This window comes from Jaculus jaculus, chromosome 16, assembly GCF_020740685.1.
Source record: "Jaculus jaculus isolate mJacJac1 chromosome 16, mJacJac1.mat.Y.cur, whole genome shotgun sequence".
Lineage (NCBI taxonomy): Eukaryota > Metazoa > Chordata > Mammalia > Rodentia > Dipodidae > Jaculus > Jaculus jaculus.
This window is the reverse complement of record NC_059117.1, coordinates 15,560,729-15,580,366: the sequence shown is the minus strand read 5'-3', so window position 1 is coordinate 15,580,366 and position 19,638 is coordinate 15,560,729. Positions and strand designations below refer to the sequence as shown.

The 19,638-nt window shown below is 44.3% G+C and overlaps 1 protein-coding gene across 3 annotated transcripts in view; it reads left to right on the top strand.

Moving 5' to 3' along the window:
- Bmper (BMP binding endothelial regulator) overlaps window positions 1-19,638 on the top strand; it is a 254,257-nt gene that overhangs the window by 24,684 nt on the left and 209,935 nt on the right. For all 3 annotated transcript variants that reach the window (XM_045135611.1, XM_045135609.1, XM_045135610.1), the window contains exon 3: window positions 11,678-11,777. In XM_045135611.1, the coding sequence (XP_044991546.1) occupies window positions 11,678-11,777 (100 nt within the window). The remainder of the gene's footprint in view (window positions 1-11,677; window positions 11,778-19,638) is intronic.

Sequence of the window (19,638 nt, the reverse complement as noted above, 5' to 3'; positions counted from 1 at the left end):
CCGAGTGCTGGGATTAAAGACATGCACCACCACACCTGGCATTTGATTACTTTTTAATTCCCTATCCCTCTCTGGAGTCTAGAGTCTCCCCTGAATCTGCCTTGTACAGGGCAGTGTCTGCAGACACTAGGTACCTGGTCAGTGCCTGGGAAGTCCAGATCTTACTGCCAGGTGGATTCCCCAAATATGGTCTATCTTCTTACTATTGAAAGGAGCTCACAAGAAGGTATAGAATATTCTTCAAATTTTGTAGTGCTTTTTTCTTGTTTTCTCTTGGGATGGGGAGGTGATTCATTACTGGGTATGTGCTGAAGGGTGCCCAGCAGTGTAAAGTAATCCAAGGAGTAAGCAGACGCCTGAGTACTTGCAGCCACGTTCCTTTGCCAGCCCTTAATTCTCCCCCATCCCTGTTTGCAATTCTTCCCAAGTTCAGGAGTCTTTTAGAAGTTGTCTTTGCATGATTCCTTCCCAAATTGCAGTTGTTGAGTGGGAAGGAGAGGAGGGAAGACCTAACATTTGGGTTGAGTAGAAGAATGATGCCAATATTTTTTCTTCTCTGTCCCCTTTTCTTGTCCTGTCTACTGGCAGAAGAGGGGAGCAGCCTACCTTTCAGGTGACAGTCCACCTTTGGGAAGTGAGTGTCGTGGCCGAGATGCACCCGCTCCGGGATGGAGTCGCTGGCTGCTTCTAGCCAGTTCATTGCAGTGGTGTGAGCGTGTGGCTGCCAGGAGACGCTTTGCTTATACGACATACAGTGTAATAAAAAACAGGCCGTGCTACTTTCTTTGGGCTACTATTTTTATTTGGTGTTTGTTTCTTTTGTGTTCTGCCATCTCTAATGTTTTGGTTCTATTTCAAAATATGATTAAACAGAATGAGGAGCTATTTGACACTTCACTGTTTTAAATCAGAGCTGTACTTGAGCAGACGGGACATTCTAATGGCCTGTGTTGCTTTGTTCTGAATGCCTTGAGAAGGCCAAAAGGGAAAAAAAAAAGTGCCAGACCTAAATCCTCAAACAGACTAGGACCTCAAACAAGCCCTCCAACAGGCGAGAGCCTGTTAAAAAAAAGAAAGAAAAGAAACTCAAATGTTAAGGAACTTCAATATTAAAAGGGCACCTTATTAAATCCCTGTTTCTTCTGCTGGCACGTGTCATATTTTCAAGGTCTCATATCAGGAGAACGCTGTCATTCCATGACGTATGAGGGCCATATATCACCAGCACATCGTCTTTGTGGAGGATATGGGCACTAAAAGACATGATTCTGGCCAGACAGAGCAGCAGGGGTCTTGCTGCTTTCCTTTACCCCCCTCCCTTTTTCTTTAATCTCCCTCCGCTTTGTGTTGCAGAGAAGTGAATGTCTTCATGGGATATGACTTGTTGCAAAATAATCAGGGGCCCCAGTGGGCTTCATAAAGTCTTTTAAATGGTCCGGCTTCAAGGGCAGCTTTGTTCTGTACTGCGAGCCTGGCTGGAGGAGGCCTTGTTTGCCAGGGCCCAGGTCTCACGGGTAAACTCTGCGAGCCTAGACAGGAGTTAGAAAAGAATAACACACCCAGATGTAGCTCAGTGACTTGCGTGATGTTCTTGCGAGATACTTGAACATTAAGTCTCCGGGATTATGGCAGTAGGATACTGCTGGCCTCCTGGGAAAGTGGACACTCCTGTGAGTGGAAGAAGAAAAGAGAGAAGCTGGCGAGTTTGAGCCCCGGTTCTGGTCTGTCTTGCAAATGAGCCTAGTGGATAGTCAGAAGCTGGGGGTGGTTTTAAAGTCAGAGGCTTGATCTGTTTTTCCTAAAAGGCACTGTTTTTTTTTTTTTTCTTTTAACTTGTGTGTTCAAAATGAAACTATAAAACACCAAGGTTTATAATGGTCTGAAAGTGGAGAATGCTTGACAAAAGCAAATATTTAAATTCTTCGCTGCCAGGAAAGATGGCTCATCTTAGCCTCAAAACCAAGCCATAAATGCTAGTGATTCAATCACACTCTGCTATCAGAGGGTCCTGGGAGTGCACCTATACTCTGGCTAGCTGCTTGCCTATGAAGTTGGAGGCGTCAACTGATGATCCCTCAGATCCGCTGTGAGGATGAAGTGACAAAATACACTAGATGTGGGTAACCCAGTCTGGGTTCTAAATTTCCTGCCAGTGTTAGGTGCTAGGATAAGTCAGAGCTCAGCATCTTGCCGGGAAACAATGTGCCATCTATTGTTTAGCTAGAGACAAAGCAGTTCAGTTTGTGACCTTGGCCGTGAAAAGTGTTGCAAATGACACTTTCAGATAAAGATTGGAGGCACCAAGTGCAAAGACCACCGTCAGACCCCCCGCCCCCCATGTCTTTATACGAGCTCCACTCAGTCCGGGAAGGGAGAAGTCTTGGGGAAGCATTTTGTCCTGAAGAGTTTGAATTAGGTCCCCTTTCAGCTGTCTTTCCCTCACATTAGCATTTTAGCTTTCACCTTTTCCCTCCTGGAACTGAGACATGACCCAAAGCCTTACACCTGTACACTTAAGCTTTGTGACAGATCAATTTCCTTTCCTTTCATTTATTTTATTTTATTTTATTTTATTTTTCCTTCTAGCTCCTTCAGTGTAAGAGTTATGGGGAAGTTGATTGCACTATCAATAATGAAGAATGAGCAAGTCAAAGCTTAATTAAAACAATCAATCAATCAACCACTGGCAACCAGTGGGCTATCTCAGCACCTGGCCCATCCTCCTTCGTTGTAGCTTCCAAGCGGTGGAGAGGACGGCAGTTCTCCTGTATGCTCACTTTGCAAAGGCTCCCTCACCACGTCTTCCACAGGGAATCACATTTTCCCATTTCCAGTGACCTGAGTGATAAGCAATGGAACCTTCCCCTCGGTGTCTCCAAACGCTGCTTAAACCCTCTTCCTTCAGCTTTTCCTTACGCCTCTACACTTGAGAACCTTCGAGGCTTGAAGTGTGGTCTCCTTTCCAAGTCCTGACCCAACCCTTTCCTGGCATCTTTCCTAGGTCACCTTCAATCAGGGCAGCCAACATGGCTGGGACCTTACTTCTCTGACCCATGTGATCTTTCTCGAACATTTCCAAACTAGCACAACTACATGTTAACCTAGCCGCAAAATCTCAAAAGTTATGTCGGAGCTGGCCCAATTCTAACACTCCTATAAATTCTAATGCTGTGTCTTAGCCACTAACCTTCCTGCCTGTTCCCTTAATCCAGGCCTGAGAACGCACTAAGTTCCCAGCTCAACTGTCTGCTGGTTCTTGGAGGAGCCCAAGACACTTGAGTTCACTGTGTGCTATTCCTCTGGCTGCAGGCTTAGGAAACCTGTGAGGATTAATCAAATGATGTCTGCAGAGTTCAGAAGAAAGGTGCAATGTAAACGTGAAGTATTATTATTCTTTTTATGAGAAGTGGTGTAATATTGCCTAGGAGAAACTGGGACCCAAAAGTACGTAACATTTCCTTTGGCTCTTTTGGGGTTGGAATTGGGTTACAATGGGGGACTTCAAAGAAAAGTTGACCCGTTTGACTCCATGCATGGGGAGACTAGAAATTCCATTGAGAATCTACTCATTGATGTTATATCGCTTTCTCTTGGTCTTCCTTCATGGGAAATTTGACTTTTATATCCTTATTCCTAAGACATTCCTGTCTGAGCAATTTTGCAATTCTCTTAAGTGAAACACTATTGCGTGTGCTTCAGATAATTTCTTTAATATTAAAATTTGATTAAGGGTCAAAATGTCTGATGATCGTCACCAGCTTCCAGGCCTTTGGCTGGTGATGGAATTCTCTTCAGCACTTCTCATAGTGCACTGTTTGTATCCAATGTCTTGTTTCTTCCAAAAGCTTGTATATTTTTGGAGCTAGGAACTTGCAGCCTGTCTTTCTGTCATGGCATGGAATAGAATGGCCCATGTTTCATGTCTTTGATGTCAAAGCTCTTTAGCCCCTCTGAGCCTCTTTACCTGTTGGAGTTGCCAGAATGGCGGGCTGGGCCTCCTGGTCCTCAAGAGTAGTTGATAACAAAAAGAATAGCCCAGGAGTTCCATGTGAGTCCACTTCCATGGGTCTCTTAATTTGGCTGGGGAGTTTTGTTTTTTCCTTAGGCCCTTCTCTAAGCACTTCTCCAGGTGGGACTACCATGGCAAAGTGAATGAGAAGAGTATGCATGCACAGGACACAGGTGCTCAGCCAGCTCTCTCTGTTTTACATAGTCCAGGACCCCAACACATGATACGGCGCTGCTCACAGTCAAGGCATGTCGTGTGTGTGTGTGTGTGTGTGTGTGTGTGTGTGTGTGTGTGTGTGTGTTTGAGGTAGGGTCTCACTCTAGCCCAAGCTGGACTGGAATTGACAATGCAGTCTCAGGCTGGCCTTGAACTCACAGTAATCCTCCTACCTCTGCCTCCCAAATGCTAGGATTAAAAGCATGCAACACCACGCCAAGCAAAACATGTCTTTCTTTCTTTCTTTCCTTCTTTCTTTCTTTTTTCTTTCTTTCTTTTAGCCAAGCCCAACACACTGCCCTCACTCCATTTTTATGAAAGGAAGTTGGGGGTTCAGGGGGAGGGATGAAGAGAGAGAGAGAAGGAGAGAAATAGCCCTCCAGAGCCTCCAGCCACTGTAATCAAACAACAGCTGCATGTGCCACCTTGTGTGCATATGTGACCTTGGCTTGCATCACCTTGTGTGTCTGGCTTATGTGGGACCTGGAGAGTTGAACATGGGTCCTCAGGGTTCATAGGCAAGCACCTTAATCACCAAAACATCTCTCCAGCCCAAGGCATGTCTTTTTAATATACATAATCTCTCGTAGGTTATTCTAGGTTCTGTCAAGATGGCAATAAATACAAATCATCACAGCCAGCCAACCAAGTCCTCCTCTACTTCCTCTAACAATGCCCTTGATCCACCTGCTCCATTGACATACTGACTAGTGTTCCTGTGGGTAGAAAAAGAAAGTCACCACTTCATATCCTCCTTGATTTTCTGACACTTTGAATTGGCTTCTTTGCCAAAGGCTGGTGGCTTGCCTCGAGGGCAGGCCTTGCTGTCACAGGGGACGGGTGGGAGGAAACCCCTTCAAGGAGAAGAGACTTGTGTGGTCTGCCCTATCTCTATATGGATAACCTAATGAAGGGTAGGCTGGCAGAGACCACTTTTTTTTTTTATTTTTTTATTTGAGAGTGACAGACACAGAGAGAAGGACAGATAGAGGGTTAGAGAGAGAGAATGGGCGCGCCAGGGCTTCCAGCCTCTGCAAACGAACTCCAGACGCGTGCGCCCCCTTGTGCATCTGGCTAACGTGGGACCTGGGGAACCGAGCCTCGAACCGGGGTCCTTAGGCTTCACAGGCAAGCACTTAACCGCTAAGCCATCTCTCCAGCCCAAGAGACCACATTTTTTATAGGGGATTTGTGATGGTCTAAACACAAGTGCCTGTCAGCAGACATGTCCCCCGTCTCCACTCTCTTCATATTGGCTGCTATGTTTCTGTCTCCACATTATTATTGCTTTTACTTTTCAATATAAACGGAAGATCAGATAATACTTTCCACATTCCATAATAGGATTGATTCTAGAAAAGCTTTTGAAAAAAAATATATTTTCAAGACATTGGCTGGAAATATCTCAACATTTTATTTTACACCACCTCAATGACATTTCTTTATTTTTCCCGTAAAGGGAAGCAAACAGAAATATTTCACGCTGGTGCTTTGCTATATAGCCTGTACCACTTTGCCCACTCTCACCAGATATGGGGAAACTATCTGGGAGGCAGGAACCAGGCTCAGGGTGGCAATTCCTAGGCCTGGAGCTCTGTCCTGCCACCTAGCGGCCCCTCTCGGACACAGCAAGCTGGCTGCCGTAACGCTGTTTGCACTTGGCTAAGCCTGGAGCTGTGGTCTGGCTTCCTTCCTTCTAGAGCTTTGCTGCCAGACATGTAGGGTTGTTTTTTTTTTTTTTTAATTTTTTTCCTTCTTATGCTTTCCTTTTACTTTTGCATGTTGACACTTCAAGAGGCTCTAGAACCGTATTTGGTGTTTTGCTGCATTTGTCAGTGTTGGAGTGACCTCGCCTGTCTTTCAGAAAAGAAGCACTTGAGGCAGACAGCTTCCTCTGACAGCCGGAACTCCCTGGCTGGCTGACTCTAGAAATGGCAAACATGGGAGACAAGACTGAAGGTTTATCACTTCTACTCACTGACCATGTTTTCATTTTCATGTTCGGACTTTTTCCTTGAATGAATGCGGCCTCTTTGCCACCTCTGTTTGTGTAAGGCTGGGAGTTCTCCAATCCCAGGTGGAATTTGGGAAAGCCTAAGGATACTAGTCTGGATTTTCAGAGGTGTGAGAGACCAGTCTCTGTTTATATCCAAATTTGAACCACTGTCCCAAAGCAGCTAGCTGGTGTGTGTGGATTCTCATGACTGATGGTCAGGAGGACTTGGCATTTTTTTCTACACATGTTAGAGAGCCCATTTCACACCAGCAGGGCCCCAGGCAGGGATGTTTTGTGCCATTCTGTATCCTGAATGCCTGAAGTGCCCAAGTGTGGCATTTAAACGACAGACCACTGATGATATTCAAGATCTCTCTCTTTCTCCTGGATGACCCTGGGCAAGTGTCCTAACCTTGTTTCTTCATCTGCAAAATGGGGACAAGGCATAATGTGGTTGGAATGAATATTAGGTTCTTAGCACAGAGCCTGAACATACCACCGGAAGTGCGCGGCATGTGTGACTCTCTGTCAGAAAAGGTTTCCTGAGTGAAAAGGTGCATGGAATGAGCCACGACCCTGGGCTCAGCTGTGATCTGTGCTGCTGATGTCAGGAGGTAGCTGGAGAGGCGAGGGCCTCCTGAAGACATGGCCTTGCGTGTACAACCTTCGCCTCTTGCTGTGGTTCAGAAAGCAAAGGTGGTGGTGTTATTAACTGTGTCTGCATTTGCCACGTAGCTGCCAGGCTCAGTGAGGGCATGGGGAATTAGCTTCTCACCAGCCTTCTCCAGAACTCTGTTGATTTAGTCTTCTTGAAGGCCTGAGTGTGTCTGCATAGCTACACCAAGCAGACTCCCAGGAAGTGATATGATAGAGCAGTTACACACCAACAAGACCCCTGGCCCATTGGTGGAGAAAACACCAGTCTAAATGTAATCAGAAAGGGGGGGGGGAATTTTATCCCACTAAAGCATGTATCTAAAATTTAGGTGTGTGTGTGTGTGTGTGTGTATGTGTGTACAAATAACTTCCAGATGCGAATGTATAAACCATCTGGTTGGGATAGCTTGTATGCTGAACTGTGATTACTGAGTATTTATTATGAATCTTGGGATCTTGCGATGGATTTTGATTGGCTCCCAGGTTTCTCATTTAGCTGAGTTTGTGTCTTTAAAAGCCAGTGTGCTGCTTTTGACTATTGACTCTACTCCACTCTGCATTTTCACACCATTCTGCATGCCTAGGGGACTCCTTTCACAGAGAAGAGGCACCTTTTCTGCAGTTGCAGCAAGGTTTGCTGGATGCATAAAGCCATGGAGTCGAGGTGCCTCACCTCTGCTTGTGAGGAAGTTTATGTACAGCCACAGTCTTCCAAGGGCGAGGAAGTCTGTGTTAAGTAGGAGCTGCAGAAGCTGCAATCACAAAGGAAGTCACAGCCGATAATGCCAAGCGGGTTAGACACCCGGTAGCTATTTCTTTTTGATGCTTTCAAGAGTAAGACTAATGAGTTCTGAAAGACTTAAAGCATATCCTTTTAATTTGAGTTGTGACTATATTTGTAATTTAAGAAAAGTTATAATAGCAGAACTATGGGTCATGACATAGTTACTTTTTTGTTGCTTTTTTTAAAAATTTAATTTATTAGTTTTCTTTTCAGCAAATATAGGCAGTTTGGTACCATTGTTTAGGCTCATCCGTGATCTATCCCCTCCCAATGGACCTTCCTTGTTGATGTAAATGGGTCGTGCATTGTGGAGTTAGCCCACAGTTATTGGTGTGATAAATGTCTCTGCATATCATGACCCAACATGTGACTCTGACATTCTTTCTGCCCCCTCTTCCGCAAAATTTCCCTGAGCCATGTTGGGTTCATTTTTGGTCTGCTTCAGTGCTGAGGTGTTGGGGCCTCTGAGGCTCTGGCTCTCTGATTTGGTAGGAGTTGATTTTTCTCTGTGTTGGTCTCCTTCCCCTTTGTGCTGGTATCCGGTTCATCAGGAAAACAGCACCCTTGCTTGTTTTGCCAATTTTCCTTAGTTTCAGCCGGGGCCCTTTTGAGGTATGATGGGGTGGCTCTCTCCTTAGGATCTGCATCTATCTGAAAAAGAGAAGCAGATTCTCCAATGGAGAGTAAGTTAGCACCTAGAAAATTGAGATAACACTTACTTTTTGATAGAGAATTTAATAGGTGTAGGCCCTCTTGTACCCCATGATTGATGGTAGCTTCGAAGTAGGGTCTTGTTCTAGCCCAGGCTAACCTAGAATTCACTATGTTTTCTCAGGCTGGCCTTGAACTTAAGGCCATCCTCCAACCTCAGCCTTGTGAGTGCTAGAATTAAAGGTGTGTGCCACCGTGCCCTGTGCAGTTACTTTTGGTACATTGGTACTATTAAGTAAAGAACGCGACCAGGAGATTTGGAGAACTTGGAGCCCGAGCCCCTTGTCTGTGGGTCTCACAGCACAGCGGACCAGCCTTCACTCAGCGCAGGCATGGCAGGGAATGGACCCAGCCGCCCCCGTAGCCGCGCAGGCCAGGCCCTGTCTTCACCCAGACCAGAGCCGCGGGAGGCGAGGGGGAGCGATTTTCCAGCTAAGGACAGAGACCACTGCCTCACAGATTTGAAGGAGTCAGTGAAGTCAGCCCCAAGGGGTACTTACCACGTAGCAGACAGTGTAAAACAAGGGGACAAAGAAAGGGGAAGAAAGGGAGGAACATGGAAGGATTGGAGGGAGGGAGGGAGGGGGATGGAGAAGTGAAGAAGGGTGAAGGAAAAGAGGGAAGAAGAAGGAGGACAGAAAAAGGAGGAAGAGAAGAAAGGAGGGAAGGAGAGAGGGAAGAAAAGGAAGAGGGAGAAGGAGAGAAGATGAAGGGAATGAGGAAGAAAAGAAGGAAGGAATGGAGAGAGGAAGGAGGGAAGATATTAAAAAGGATGAAGGGAAGAAAGAAGGTCTGGAGAGATGGCTCAGCAGTTAAGGCACTTGCCTATGAAACCTAAGGACACAGATTCAATTCCCCAGGACCCACGTAAGCCAGATGCACAAGGTGGCACATGCATCTGGAGTTCTATTGCAGTGGCTGGAGGCCCTGGTGTGCCCATCGTCTCTCTCTCTCTCTCTCTCTCTCTCTCTCTCTCGCTCGCTCGCTCGCTTTCTCTGTCTCTTTACTCTCTCTGCCTTTTCTCTATCACTCTCAAATAATTTTTAAAACATGTAAAAACAAAAAAAGAAAGGAGGGAGGGAGAGGAAGACAGAGTGAAGGAAGCAGGAAGGAGGAGAGAAGAAGGACAGACGGAAGGAGGAGAGAGGGAGAATAAATGAAGGGAAAAAAGAAGGGAAAGAAAGAGAGAGAGAGAGAGGAGGGCTGGGGTTACTTAGGTCAGCCACAATTCCCATGCAACACTGACAACCAGTAAATGTGCAGCCATAACACCTTTCAGAATGGGATGGGTGGCTGTGGACTGACACTGTCCTCAGTGGGGTTTAGGTCGCTGTGAGTGGCTTAGCTAGGACAGCCCTGTGAATGTTGACATCGGTTATGACAGGCATCAAGTGACCTTGCAAAGTCGCAAAGCAGAGAAATCACGAGAGCTCTAAGAGTTGTGTAGAGGTAGCACTATGAGAAAGCAGGCCCAGCTTTTCTTTTCTAAAAAATATATATTTAAGCCAGGCTTGGTGGCACACACCTTTAATCCCAGAACTCGGGAGGCAGAGGTAGGAGGATTGCCATGAGTTAGAGGCCACCCTGAGACTCCATAGTGAATTCTAGGTCAGCCTGGGCTAGAGTGAGACCCTACCTTGAAATACCAAAGGGAAAAAAAATAGATATATATTTTAAATGCTTTATTTTTATTTATTTATTTGGTAGAGAAGGAGAGAGAAAGGGGCCCATAGAGAGAGAATGGGCACATCGGGGTTTCTAGCCACTGCAAATGAACTCCAGACACATGTGCCACCTTATACCTGGCTTACACAGGTCCTAAGGAGTTGAACCTGGGTCCTTTGGCTTTGCTGGTAAATGCCTTAACCGCTAAGCCATCTCTGCAGCCCAGGCCCAGCTTTTCCAATGTCCCTTATTCACTCTAAGAGTATGTTGAAGGGAGTAGAAATCCTTGGAGGGACTTGAAAATGGAGGGGATGACAACCTATGTTAGTTTTAGAAGTAGATCCTGGGAGTGTCTTGGAAGCTCAAGAGCATGAGAAGCTATGCAGGCCGTACAGGAGGGGGTGACTTTTATCTCAGAGCCTGCACTTGGACACATGGGTTTGGCGTGTACTCCCACTCGCGAACAGAGACACTACCAGGGCACACGACACACATCTCTGGGGTTCTAAACCAGACGTGGTGAGCTCTTCCTTCCATCCCTGACGCTGAAATGAACCCAGGACACATGTGAACCTTCTCAAGGCCATTGCCAGGGCTGAGTTAAGATTTCTCCCGTTCATCTGCCAGGAGGGCAATAGGGTTATTTCTGCGTGTCTTCTCCAAAGTAACCCAGTGAAGATTATGACACCAGTCTCAACTCAAGGCAGGGCATGTGAAGTGAGGCAGAATCCAGCTCCACCACTGGAAAAGTCAGCTACCCTCACGCAGTTGCAGGTTTCTTCTCTGTACAACAGGATTATGGGATTATGGCATTGAATGTCTCATAGGATTTAAGTCACACTGGAAGCCAGCGCACCGAGAGTATGATAAGTCTTCATTGAAGCCCAAATCTTGATCCGATTTTGTACATGCGCTCCTCATAGAGACAGGCATGTTGATCATGTTTGGATCGTCTCTAAGACATTTTAACAGCTAACCTTTGGGGATAAAACCAAAGATGCAAATTCTTACCACACTTTCATTAGCATAAGTGCTAATGTACTGCAGCTGTCCCACAGCTATAAAACACTGACGACTATGTCTCTGCTTGGCATCTGGGATATTATTTTTTCTCTTACTAAGCTGATTCAATACGCAACTCTGTCATTATTTGAGTTGGAACTTTAGGTTGCTGCATTTTAAAGCACTCTACTTAAGGATGGTTGGACGTCTGTGAGAAAATATTTTTGCTCTCACGATGCAGTCCTGGCCCAGGTAGCCAAATGGGCAAAATCTGATTTACACAAATATTATCATTTCAGAAGTATGCACTAAAAAGGAACTATAGGATGGAGCTAAAGAAACCTGTTCTTTGCATGCAGTTATCTGGGTAAAGCTGGCTTTTAAAGAAGGGTTTAAAAAAAAAAAAAAAAAAAACTCCTTTCACCTTTGAAAGTCCTCTGCTCTCCCAGAGTCCTATGCTCCTGGGGGGTGGGGGGAGAGGATATTTCTGTTTCAGGGGGAGAAAAATTCCCTCAGCTATTCCAGAGATTTCTTCCCAAGCTGCAGGCAAGATTGGAAGAAGCTGAGTGCAGTTGTGGGTTAGGATTTGGGGGATTCGTTGTGAAGTTGATTGCAAACGTCTCTTGTCTCTGCCTAGAACAAAGAAGTGACTTGCAAGAGGGAGAAATGTCCTGTGCTGTCTCAAGACTGTGCCCTGGCCATCAAGCAAAGGGGCGCCTGCTGTGAGCGCTGCAAAGGTGAGTTAGGCCTTGGCCACCTTCTCTTCCTCACCTTAGGCAATTCCACATCTCTTTCACCTCGGCTCTTGGCTGGGGGGCCGAGTGCATTAGGAGGGAGGCTGGTGCGGGTATGGGGTGGACAGCTGCTAAGAAGCCCTGAGAAGGGGATGAAGGGAGAGTGAGCCTCTGCACATTTGGTGGCGTATCTTCTAGACAAGTCACTGAAGTGCCCTGGGTGAAGAAGACGGACCATGCACACGCACATCAACATTCTGTCAACAAGTTTCAACACTTGCTTTTTTCCCCCCAAGACTCTATACTCATCCTGCTCTCTTCCACCACAGGAGTTTTTAATCCCAAATTTTACCATTTTGGTTGCTATTAAAGTTTTTTTCTTTCCTTCCAAATTAAATCTCCATTCCCCCAGTTGTCTTTGAAGTAGCACTAAAAGCCTGCTGATCCCACCCTTGGTACTGGTCTGATTGTATGCATATAAATATATATGTAATAAGCATTTCTTATTATCTGTTCCTCCTTTATTGGAGAGATGCACACGAACAACAAATGTTCTTCAAAAGCTAATGGAGCAGGAATCAGTGGTTAAAAGGCACATTTCTGGGCCTTTCCCAGTGTGATGCATCACAGACAGCACCATGTTCATCAGCACAGCCAGTGGAAAGCACTAAGGTCATGTTCACTGAGAGCCAGCTCCTGGACCCTCACACTCAGTCAATGTTTTCAGAGCTCCACGTATGCATGAAGAAAGGTAGCCCTGAGAACTAGGTGGTCTTGCCACCTCACGCACAGATGCTGTACAAGAGACTCCGTGCCCACGCCACTGACCACATTTTCAAGTTTCAGCTGAGCCCTCTCCGCAACAGTTTCCCAGATGAAGGAAAGGGATAGAGAAGGTCACGTTTTGTTGAAGAAACAACAAGCTCATCTTTGAGAGGTTGACCATCATTATCTGCCCTAGGAAACCTTTGGTGTGAGAAATCTGATTTTGTAGCTGGGAGGCCATATTTTAAAAATATATTTTTTAGTTTTATTTATTTATTTAAGAGGGAGAGAGAGAAAGAGGCAAAGAGAGAGAAAGAGAATGGGCACAGGGCTTCCAGCCACTGTAAATGAACTCCAGATGCATGTGCCCCCTTGTGCATCTGGCTTATGTGGGTCCTAGGGAATCGAACTGAGGTCCTTCAGCTTTGCAGGCAAGTGCCTTAACCACTAAGCCATCTTTCCATCCCAAGGCCGTATTTTTCCTTAGACTTTTTGCTCTCTTTCTGCTCCAAGAATTTCACAATGAGGATGTAAGAACTAAAGCCAAACAGCCCGTAATGACCAAGAAAATCAAACTCCGATGTTGGCATGCTGATAAATACATGTCAAAGACCTTTCTCCATCATTTGTCATAAATTGGCAAACCACCTCTCACCGTTTCTTAGGACTTTCTTTTCATTTGCTTTTCTGATTGTGTCTGCCTCTGCTTCCTTAGCACAGTTTTATTTATTTTCAACTCTAATTAGATAACTAGTCCACTAATATATGAGCATAGCAAAGCATTTAAACAGGAAAGGGAAAGCAAGTCTTTTTTGAGTCCACCAAAACCTGCTTTGCTCATAAGTAATAACTATTATCATTTTTATGACTACCCCATAACTTTTGCAGTTTATCATGTGTGTATATACTTTTGGGTGTATGCTTTATATGGTCAGAAATGGAATGAAACCGTACATATTCTGTTGCACTCAACTTTTAAAAAAATCTCAGCAATAATATGAATTCTGGATTTTCAAAGAGCAGGACATACTTTTTCAATTGTTGTTTGGATTCCACAGAATCAATATATAATCATTCATTTGTCATCTCCCTACTGACAAATATTTGTATGTTCAGCTTCTTCTCTCAACAGTTGCCTGGAGTCACCTTTCCAGGTCTGTCCTGTGTGTGTGTTCCACCACAGCCACCTGGGAAGCCAGGTGCAGGTTCAGTTGTGACTAATGACACCAAATGACAGCTTCTTGTCCCCAGGAGATGATGGGGCTGAGGAAGAAGAGTTACTGACACATGTGGCAAAAACACATTGGCCATCTTCGTTTTCAAAATGTGCCAGCACATGGTGTGTCCCCTCATTCACCTTTTTGGCCTTTCCCTCCTGTTAGACTCCAGAGTCAAACTCCTAGCCTAGTCTTTTCCTGTTCTAATTCCCCCATATCATGAAACATATATTCTTTTTTATTTTTATTTTTTATTTTTTTTGAGGTAGGGTCTCATTCTAGCCCAAGCTGACCTGAAACTCACTCTATACTCCCAGGCTAGCCTCAAATTCATAGTGATCCTCTCACCTCTGCCTCCCAAGTGCTAGAATTAAAGGTGTGTGCCACTACGCCTGGCCATGAAACATATTTTCCCTTCTTTTGTTTTGTGAGTGAACAATGTTATCAAGCTCCCTTTAAAGATCCTTGCTGAGGATGTCAGCTATTATGATATTTGAAATTTGATATTGTGTGTCACAGAAACACTGTGAAGTTCACACTTGAATGATTATGTTTTCACAGAATTTGGTCCAGAACTACAGAACTAAAATTAGCTAAGTTTAGAACATGGAATAGAGGAAGGAGCGAATGTCTGACCTGCTGTTACACCTATGTATTATTCCTTAATAAGAAATGCTCGTATTCCCATCCATAGCTGCCTCGTCATAGAATACACCGCGCCTGAAGCCTGAAGGGCCCCAATAGCCCCTCCTTTCTTATTTGTTGGATAATGTTCTATGAGGAAATTATGGAGAGAGAAGTCATATTATCATCTTGTTCTGTCTTGCCCAGTTTTAAAAACTATTTTATTTATTATATATTTGTAAGGAGAGAGAGAGAGAAGAGAGAATGTATGTATGGGCACACCTGGGCCTCCTGCCAATGCACGCAAGCTCCAGATGCATGCACCACTTTGTGCATCTGGCTTTTTGTGGGGAATCAAACTTGGACTAACCTGGACCAGTAGGCTTTGCAAGCCACCAAACCATCTTCCCAGACCCAACGTCCACTTTTTTAAATGTCTCTTAAGAAATTTGGGTCATTTGACGTTCCCTGTATTGTCCTATGTTTAAATAGTTTTTAAAGAAGTTTGCATTTACTCCTTGGGCTCTGTGACGTGCCTATGCATTGTGGGTCTTCAGAAGTGATTATTATTCTTTGACACCAGACTGCTAGTGAGGTGGATACCCCACCCTGTGATGCCATTATTCCCACAGGAGAATGTGACCTTGCGTGTGCTGATCACCTGCCTGTGTTCTGAGGATGTTTTCCCAAGAGCCTTTGCTCCAAGTCCCATGACAGCCATGGACATCTGACTTTCCATGTGGCGCTGTCGGTTTCCCGTGGTTATGTTGTGATTAGCTGGGACGTTTTAAGACCTTTGGCCCATCTGTCATATTCATGGCAGTCCTAATGGCACTTGCTTTCCCCATGGCTGCGTACCAGGTTAGGCGTTAATGCTCATCTGCACAGTAGCAACAAGGAAAATTTCTTACTTTTTTTACAAGAGGGAATTGAGGAGCTAGACAAATTGAGTCATTCAGCTGCTGGGGTGTTATTTTCTCCCAGCTGAAGTATGGGGTGTCAGTATTGTTGCTCTACTGAAGACAGAAGTGTCATCTAGGAGTGATATTATCCCAGGATGACAGGCCAGAGTGCGCAGGGAAGGCAAAGGGGCCAGTTATGGGGCAAGGGATTAGGGCATGTTCTTGTAGACGCTTTTCAGATGAGGCAAGACATATTTGTGAACAAGTAGGAGTTGGTCATCCATACAGAAGGTTGCTGGTTTGTGCGGGACTCCCAGGTGAAGGTCAAAGCACTTAGACAAGAAATGGTTCTTATGGGCTGGGGGAGATTGTTCAGTAGTTAAGGCACTTGCCTGCAAATCCTAAAGACCCAAGTTCAGTTCCCCATTACCCATGTCAAGCCATATGCACAAAGTTGTGCATGTGTCTGGAATTCATTTGTAGTGGGTTGAGGCCCTGGCTCACCCATTCTCTTCCTCCCTTCTTCCCTCTCTCTCCCTCCTTCTTTCTTTCTCTCTCTCTCAAATGAATTAATAAAATATTAAAAAAGAAAAATAAGGGAACTAGTTCTCAGAAATTATTGTCAGCCTCGTATCAACTAGGAAATGTGTGAAGACAACAGTTCCTGGGCTACCCTCCAGACCTACTGAATTAACACAAATTTGGAATAGAATTTTTATGTTAACTGTATGGAGAAAGGTAGAAGGGCGGCATTAAATTACCACATCCTATCCTAACTTCAGTTTATTTTCCTCTGATCTAAAAGGAGAAATGGTGGAGAAGATCTACTTGAAGGTAGAAATATAACCGCTCATGCTTCTAAATGTGTCCATGGAAAGACTTCGTACCTACGTGTTTGTGATTGCATGCATGCGCAGTCCTGCTTGCTTTAATCAGGCTGCTCATATGTTCCCTCTACTCCATTAGTTCAGAAAGAAAGTACTGATCCACACGCCAAATACTTGGGGGTGGTGCTGATAAACAATTTTTCTTAACTTTTATGAAGTCAGAATATTCTTTAAGACAAAGTAAGTCAATTATAACTAATTCTTCTAAAGCAAGTATTTCAGCATACTTTTGCAATTATTTTATGCTTACTAATGATGGTTATAATTTTTTAATCCAAATAACCTAATAACTCGGTGAAAGACTAATCTAGTTTGAAAAAAACTCAATATTGTTTGATGAAAACAAATGAGCTCATCAGGAATCAAACAGATGGTTCTGGCAGCTTTTCCATATTTATTTGGACTGAAAATTGCCCTTTAGTTTGGGGTTATTTATGAACAATAATGTATTTGTTATCTGGATATATGTTTGTTATTAGTGGCTCATAAATGAACAAGGTGTTTCAAATTTTATAGGTCAGATTCCATCCTCTTTGTTCATAAAGCACATGAAATATTAATTGTACACAAAGCTTTGATGAAAGGTAGAAAAAAATAGACTGTCATTTATCAAGTGGGCTTATTTTCCACAATCTTCTCTTGTCTTTGATTTCTGTGTGCTCCGTCTTGCTTTTCTGTGATTAGGAGTTCATGGATTCCACTGTTTTAACTCTTATATTTGATTTAAGCTTATGATGTCTAATAGAAAGAAAGGAAGGAGTAAAATATCAGTTTTGCACAATAATTACCCACATCAGACCAACCACCCTAGGAACTGATGAATAAGAGCTTCGCATGCCTAGGGAATGGCATTCATTTGCATAGACCAGTTACCTACAGTAGTAGTTAGCTTCAGGCAGCTGAGATGAACTTCCAAACCAAGCACAACTACAGAGGAAGGGGTATTTATTGAAGCTTACAGATCCAGGGGAAGTCTCATAATGGCAAAAGAAGTTGGTCCACTTTCACAGGTCCATGCTGAGAAAGAAAAGCCACCACCAAAATCCATACCACACAGCACACTTCAGGAACTCCAGGCAGAGCTCAAGAACTCTGCATATCTTTAGACTGAAATTCCAGATCCACTCTCCCGCTTTAGGGCAGGACCCTAGGCTCCACTCACAGTGACAACTTCTCTAGCCAGGTGGCTGCAGATCTAAATGACAAACTAACAAAATCCTGAATATATTGGGGGCCATCCATTCAAGCTAGCACATTCTGTCCCTGTCCCCCTATAGATTCATAACCATCTCACATTGTATATTGCCAAATTCAAAGGTCCCCACAGTCTTTACCAACTTAAGATAGTTCCAAAGTCCCTAAGTCTCATCTGAGGTTTAAGATTGTGTGAGTCTTGGCTGTATGTTTTTTAAAAACTATTATTTATTTATTTGATTGAGAGAAAGAGGGGGGAGAGAGAGAGAGAATGGGCATGCCAGGGCCTGCAGCCACTGCAAATGAACTCCAGATGCATGTGCCCCCTTGTGCATCTGGTTTATGTGGATCCTGGAGAATCAAACCAGGATCCTTTGGCTTTGCAAGCAAATGCCTTAACCACTAAGCCATCTCTCCAGCCTCTTAGCTGTGAGTCCTGTAAAATCAAAACAAGTTATATACTTGCGACATAAAAAGGCACAAGGTAAACATTTTCAACTGCTATAATGCATAACAGGGAGAGATCGGAATGATGCAAATTCAATAACCATCAAGCAAACATCAAACATCTGCAGTTCAAATATGATATAACCAGCGACTTAAAGTCTCTGGATTTTCCTTTGCCACTCCTCCAGCTGGGCTGAATAGTCAGGGAAAACTTCTATCCCTAGTCAACAGCGTCCATGCTGGCTCTTGTACAGTTCTGGCCTTAGGATGCCACTAAAAACCATGGTCCATCTTCCAATGGCTTGGTCAGCCTGTCAGGGTCATCATGGCCTGCCGATATGCCATGTCTCAGCAGCATCTCCTGGAACCATGTGTGCTTCATGTCTACTCCATACGTTTTTCATGCTTCCAAACCCAATACCACGTGTGCAGGACAGAGCCATCTTCTTAATTCAGGGATAAAATAAGTCAATCTTCAAAAGCATGTTTCTTCTCCATTCAATTCTTTTCCAAAAGAGTTTGCGTGTCTATCATAGACTTTCCTCAGGCATCCTTTCCATTGATTCAGTGGAAAGTAGTTAGGCCATCTTCCTTCCAAATGCTAATATATTTGACTATAGCAGCTTCAGCATGCAGCCTCGGTGCCAGTAAATTAAACTTGCTTGAGTTTTTCCAACTTAAAAATCTTAAATATCTCAGTCCAATACACATCAATCCATTAAAAATTTAACCTTGATTAAACTCTCTGGGCCTGGAAAGCAGAACACAACCAGACCTTATGCCAGTAGCCCAATTCCAACAAGGTCCTCTGGAGTATTTCCTTCCGCCTAGAAAGTGCATAAGCCAAACTTCCAAATGCAATTCTCTCTGTATGTAACATTCACAAACTGTCATCAGAATAGTCCATAAAACTTGGCTTGGGCTGGAGAGATGGCTTAGCGGTTAAGCGCTTGCCTGTGAAGCCTAAGGACCCCGGTTTGAGGCTCGATTCCCCAGGACCCACGTTAGCCAGATGCACAAGGGGGAACACGCATCTGGGGTTCGTTTGCAGTGGCTGGAGGCCCTGGTGCGCCCATTCTCTCTCTGTCTCTTCCTCTCTCTGTCTGTTGCTGTCAAATAAATAAATAAAAACAAACAAACAAAAAACTTTAAAAACTTGACTTACTGCTTCAAAAGGGATCTTCAGTTGCAAATACCAAGTCCATGCCCATTCCTCAGAAACAAAAGTTCCAAAAGACAAAAATCATATTCATCCACTGGTCCTACAAAATTCCTAACAGTTATTGTATACTATCACTGGGTGCACAATAAATCTGCCCCAGGTTTTGCATCCTGAATAGGAAAGAACCTACTTTCAGGTCAGTGGTTTACCAGCCATTCAAACTGTACCGTGAGTGAGTCTGAGAGAATAGTTTGGACATGAAGCTCCAATCTCTGAGTGTTCATTTTCTATTGGTGCATACCTATTCACGAAAAGCTTAGTATCTTAAAACAATCCTCACTGATCACCTCACAGTTTGAATGGATTAAGATTTTGGGCATGCTTAGCTGGGCCTTGAGAAGTTGCAATGTAGGTAGTAGCCAGGGCTGGGTGCAGAATCCTTTTCTAAGCTCACATTCCTGTTAGGAAAATTCATTTGCAGCTGTGAAATCGCTTCCTTCCTCAATGTATGCACATCTACTGAAAGGGGTCATCTCTTAAATTAGGCCTGCTCAAGATAATCTCACATAACTCAGTTAAAATTGTCAAGGGAACCAAGCCCAGTGGCCCCGACATGTAGTCCCAGCTGCTTGAGAAGGTGAGATAGGAGGATTACAAAGTTTAGGG